This window comes from Corvus brachyrhynchos, unplaced genomic scaffold (assembly GCF_000691975.1).
Source record: "Corvus brachyrhynchos isolate BGI_N302 unplaced genomic scaffold, ASM69197v1 scaffold131, whole genome shotgun sequence".
Lineage (NCBI taxonomy): Eukaryota > Metazoa > Chordata > Aves > Passeriformes > Corvidae > Corvus > Corvus brachyrhynchos.
The window spans coordinates 149829-155828 of NW_008236438.1; the positions used below are offsets into that span (position 1 = coordinate 149829).

The 6000-nt window shown below is 36.8% G+C and overlaps 1 protein-coding gene across 5 annotated transcripts in view; it reads left to right on the forward strand.

The window, feature by feature from the left end:
* The window catches only part of MAST4 (microtubule associated serine/threonine kinase family member 4), a 130251-nt gene that overhangs the window by 105053 nt on the left and 19198 nt on the right, over window positions 1-6000 (forward strand). For all 5 annotated transcript variants that reach the window (XM_017747066.1, XM_017747067.1, XM_017747070.1 and 2 more), the window contains 3 exons: window positions 807-939; window positions 1651-1816; window positions 4529-4630. In XM_017747066.1, coding sequence (XP_017602555.1) covers window positions 807-939; window positions 1651-1816; window positions 4529-4630 — 401 coding nt within the window. The remainder of the gene's footprint in view (window positions 1-806; window positions 940-1650; window positions 1817-4528; window positions 4631-6000) is intronic.

A 6000-nucleotide genomic window follows, 5' to 3' on the forward strand; every position in this document is an offset into this window, starting at 1 on the left:
GGAAAAGTTTTTTCAAAAGTTTTTTTTTGAAGTGTACATGTAAGTGGTTTACATACTTAAACCACTGTTTAATACAAAATATCATCAACTTGCAGATACTTGCATGTTTGAAGACAAGATTGACCAGATGTGGAAATATCTCCTGTTGCATGATTTTTTGGGGTTATTTTGTTTTTTGAGGGGGTTAGGGTTTTTAATTTCAATATTTGAAAATACAGTGTTGCTCCTATATAAGTAAATTAACATTACAGCAAGTAGCTGAAATACAAAGTATGGCTGTTGCAACTCCATTCATTTTCTTCCTGTTTCACAATAAGAAAAAAGAAGAATAATTTAAGTCATGGGTGTTAATTGACAATACTCACATAGCATGATACCTTAGGACAGTGTAGTATTAGTTACTAACTTAATACCCTGAGATTTTTTCCAAATGCATGACTGATCCAGCTTGTTACAGACGGAAAATGCTCACCTCACTTCAAAAATGATATGTATTCTGGTTTAGGTCTTCCAGATGATAATTGTTTCTTCAAAGCTTCTAGTGCTCAGCTCTCAAGACTTGTATAGTTCTGTGAGATGTTGTGCAGTTGCACATAAAAAGTTTGTTTACTTCTGATAATAATAGTAACAAATATAAGATTTCTAACCTGTTTATTCTGTACCACTTACTTTTTAAGCTGTATTTATAATTTTACAGTGCTAATGAACCATTTTCCTCTAAATATTATAGTTGTAATAGTACTAACAATGATAAGCACATAATGTTGAATTATATCACAGTGACTTAAAATCTTTCTATTTTTCAGTCTGTTGGTAACATCCATGGGCCATATAAAGCTTACAGACTTTGGCCTGTCAAAAGTGGGGCTTATGAGTTTGACTACCAATCTGTACGAGGGTCACATTGAGAAAGATGCCAGAGAATTCCTCGACAAACAAGTAAGAAACAGCCTTTTTCATTTCTACATTGAGTGTTCACATGAAGTAATGTTTTGCCAGGAGAGCATACTATAATACTGAATAAACCGTAGTTATTTCTGCATTGGTGTTCCAGTGGAGTATGTCAAGTACTTTGAAGATTATTCTAGGCTTTTTCCTTTCTACATTAGGATCTATTAGTAAGATGAACAACCTAATTGTGTGCAAGTGAATGTGTGTGAGAGACAAATGGAAAACTGTTTTATGAAGAATTCAGAAATCTCAGCAGAGTACTTGTGGAGCTCATTATGTGTTGCACAACCAAGGGTGCTAAAATCTGTGCTATGGCCCATTTCCGTTTAAGCATGCCTCATTACCGTTGCTCACAATCTGTTCACTGTAAAAGTTACTTAAGATAAAACCATCACAACTTTCATATAAAGATAATGATACATTTTAAGTTAAATAAAATACTTGCCATGCTGGACTCCTGTGTACAAAGCACAAACTGTCCTTTGCATGAGAGATATCCAAATGTTTATTATGATGCCTCTTAATGTAGGTAGGTTGTTCTAAAAACATTAGTTGTTATGCATACTCAGCAGATTAAACCCAACTGAATTCCATTTTTTTTCCACGTTTTCACTTTCATTTACATTTCAGGAATTACAAATAATGTGACATAGCTCAGTAAGACTTGTTTTACCATCGTGCGTGTTTTCTTTCTTTCAGGTCTGTGGTACACCTGAATACATAGCTCCTGAAGTGATACTGAGACAGGGTTATGGAAAACCAGTGGACTGGTGGGCTATGGGAATTATTCTGTATGAATTTCTTGTTGGATGTGTGCCATTCTTTGGAGATACACCAGAAGAGCTCTTTGGACAAGTAATCAGTGGTGAGGATCATCACTAAAAAAAACCAAAAAGGATTCTATTTCTGTTAATAGTAAATATTTTACAACTTCACTGATAGACTGCACAATTTGCTATCAAAGCAGTAACAATAAATTTAGATTAAAAACTGAACTTACTGTATATTGTTGCTAAGTACAGAAATTCATTGATACAGAGTAGAGGAGTTAAGCTGCACTGTTTGGAAGAGAAGAAGCCATGTTACTAAAAAAGTAGTGCCACTATGCAATAGTGTTTTCTGTCTTTGGTAAAGAAACTATACCAGAGAAGAAACAGTTAAAATAAAATTGTGTAAATGGGAAAATGCCTCATGGCACAATAAAGAAATTACAAAGATGTAATAAAACTCTAAAACAAATGTCTCCCAAATAATAAATAATGAGAAAAAGAAGGAAACTAATTCAATTCACAGATTGTTAATGATTTTATTGGTGATTGTTGGAGTGTAATGTTATTTCTGTAGCAGCTGTTCTTCTTCCATTCAAAATTCAATAACCTTTTAGATCTTAACCTGCAAACTGACCCTAAGTATTGTTATGTATCTTGCGACAAAACTGAATAATAATTAAACAGAATTGTTTACTATCCTACCTGCTGTTTCCATAAATTTCCCAGGTGCATAGATGTAGAGAATCTCTATTTATGACACAAGGTTAACAAAATGGCACCTCTGTTACTAAGTATTTCCCAGTCTGTTTTATGGTCTGCTTAAAAGGTCCAGTAGCTAAGAACGCACCTCTGGTTCCTCATTCTCTGAGAATGCAAGAAATCCCCTTTTGTACTTAAGGAGACACTCTGTCATCATCTGTCTCTGAAGCCGAAAGCCAGACTTGTTTGTAAACTGTATTAAAATGCTTGTAACATTCTGTGTGTTCATGGATTTTTAACCATGTTGTTTTCTAATGTGATACTGATGCCCGAGTGGCAAGAAGAATCAACTGTTTAATTAACACAAGCAGCAAAATGCTGTCTGTTTTCTGGGCGCCTCATGGCTGTAATGCATATTCATGCTTTATTTTCCAAATCAGATTTAAACTGCAGTGGAAGCTGTAGGCAGGCAAACATGGAAATAACTCATATTTTTATTGCATTTCCAGACACATGCACCTGTGTTTTTATCCTTATACTCTCTGACTGGGAGAAGAGGAGGGAATAGTCCTAATGACAAAATTTGTACTTCAGGCTTTATTTTGCATGTGGCATTAATTTTACCTTTTGTAAAACATGCTGTCATGTGTTACAATCTAGCGGATACTTTTGTTATTATCTGTTTGAATGTGTCAATTTATCTTACAGAAATTATTTGTAGAAGTCTATTTGTAAACCTGATCTATTCCCACTCACCTTTCAAGACCATTGGTCAGCTCAATTTCATGTTTTGATCTTGATTTGTCAGTTGCTTCTCTTCTATTTTAAATATCTTTACTTACTGAAATAATTCTTAGTATCTCTAGAAGAACTCTAGTTGGATGTTTCCTATGCTAAAATAAATTATCCCCTTGTATTTGACTGTAAAAGCCATATTAAAGAACCAAACTGTAGCCTAGATCTTCCACTAGTTTCCGTGAGCAGAATCAGCATTCTCCTTAAAATTTTACTTTAAAATCTTGCTGCCTCCTTCTTCGTTGTAGGTTGCCTTTCCTGCCCTCAAGCTGCAAGGACAGCTGTGAGAGGCCTCAGTGTAAACTTAGATACCTAAAGTCATAAGAATTTAAAATACTGCTCCAGAACCAGGTTACACTTCATGTCTGTTTGTATCAGTAAGTTTCCTTAAACTCTGAAATACAAAGGTTAAACCTGTGTGAAGCTTCTGATGATTATTTCTCCAGTTACAATTATTTTGTTGAAGAAGTCTAGATCATAAAATGACAATAAAATCCTTAACAGCTTTCTGTATTTCCGGAGCTCCAAGTGTTCTTGTTCTTTGATGCCCAAATCCTTGTACCTCCCAAGAAACTTCGGCAGAGTTTTGTCTAAACCTGCACTGTATTACATCTGTGGAGGCAGCTTCCACTAAAAATCAGGCAAAACTTTCTGTGTGTAGGCTGTTAGAAAGTTCATGTTCATACGCAACGTATCCTGTCTTGATTGCATGGTTTAAGTCCGGCTTGCCATGAAGTGCTAAAGCCATAGTAGCTTAAGAGTCAGTAAAGTGAGGCAGTATGGAAGTATGAGACTCTTGGAGAAAAGCTCCGTTGTCATGTATGTCTCCAGAGCACAGTCTGACACCTTGACCCTTAGTCATGGGAGTAGTGACTTCAGGGCGTCTACTGGCATTAGAGAAGGAACACAGATGTGAGCAGCGCCTGCCGGGTCAGGTCAGCAGTGTCCATCTTAACAATAGTTTCCATGGAACATAACTACAATTTAAACCATGATTTGGTGGGGAAGAGAGAAGAGAGAGCATAGAAGCTGTGCTAATATTTTGAAAGTTTTCCATGAGGCAAGCATTCTGTATTCTGCTGCTAAGCACAGTTTTGTGTTAAAGAGGACTTCTGAAGTAAATGGGAACATAATATGTTTATGTAGTCTGTATAGAGAGTATAAAAATTGGAAGTAATTGGTATGCAGAAGAGTAAGTTGAAAAAGTTGCTTTAGCTCTGCTTTGCTGGTAGGTCACTGTAAGAGCATTCACACAGTTTGTGCTGGGATCAGACTTCAGCAAGATCAAACAACTTTTTTTTTTTTTTTTTCAGATGAAATCAACTGGCCTGAAAAGGATGAAGCACCACCTCCAGATGCCCAGGATCTGATTACTCTGCTACTTAGGCAGAATCCTTTGGAAAGACTGGGAACAGGTTAGGAGGCACTAATTTTAAATTGTTAATATTTTAGAAATAGCTTCTTTATTCAGCATTGGGAGCTTTTGTTCACCTATTTGTTTTGCTTGGGAAACATCTGTCATGACACACAGTATGACAGCATGTCATGATAATTTATAGATTCAGACCAGTAATATGAACTTAATATGTTGATGTCTGTCCTGGCTTTTTGTGAGACTTACATGTGCTCATTTGCATTTACTTTTCTCCTAATTTGATAAATATAACAGAAATGTCTCAAATACCCTGTTAGCCAGTGAATGGGGTTCCTTCATGAATGCAGTATTAAATGACTAAATACAGAAATCTAAAAGGGGAATCAAGACACAACTTAGTTTTTCAGAAGTATCTTAGCCTGGCAGATAATTTCCTCCAGGTGTTAGGGTGGGTGATGAGTACTCAAACTGCTTATTCAGAAATGACTGTCTGAGGTTGTGTGGTGAAAAGTCATTCTCATTCATCAAGCACTACTGCCTTGTATGAAAGAGATTTAAAACGGTGAATGTTAAGAAAGTATTAAGACCAGTGAGCCTGCATAGGCTAATGAAAGCACTTATGTGCGTTTATGTAGTAGAGTTTTTTTGTTGATTGATGGACCGGGATTTATTTGGGAGTTTCTGCGAGAGGTGGTAATGAAGAATATTGCATATGATTTTTAAGTGTTAGTGTATGGGAACCCTAGTCACTGTCTGCTATCCCTTTAGGCAAACCACTGGGTAAACACAGCTAAAAAAAGCCTCCTACATAAAAGAGCCCAAATATAAAGGTACAGTCTTATTTACAGTGAACCTCATATGCCATGGACAGAAACACATTTGGGATGCTGAGGAAACCAAGTGGCAGGTTGAGTCAGCATGAGAGTGTTTGGAAAACTCCTCACAGAACTGAGTCTAATTGTGCTACATATTTTTAGGTCTAATTAAAAGAAGCTTTAGGAATCAGTTCATAACTGACCTTATCACCGCTGCTCGGGAGAAATGTGCTTATAACACAGACCCTGAGCACTACTGACATGGTCCCAAATGGCATGTCTTCCCTCAGCTTCCTTCAAGGCACAATAATGTGACTGATATTAATGAACTGTATGTCCCTCACAGCCTGAATGTCTGGGATCTGTGTGAGTAACCCTTAGACTTCGGTGTAACTGATGGTCTGGACTAAGTGGCATCCAGCAGAGTTCATTGCTGTCCCTTGCTCCATGTTGAACAAGTTACGAGTGAGGAAGATGTCATGCCCCAGTAGCTTCTCCACTTGCTGCCTGCTTCATCTGCTGCAGAGGGCACCACTGCTGAAGGCAAAATGAAAAACTGCAAATAGTTTTATTCCTTTGTTTTAAGTACACTCTT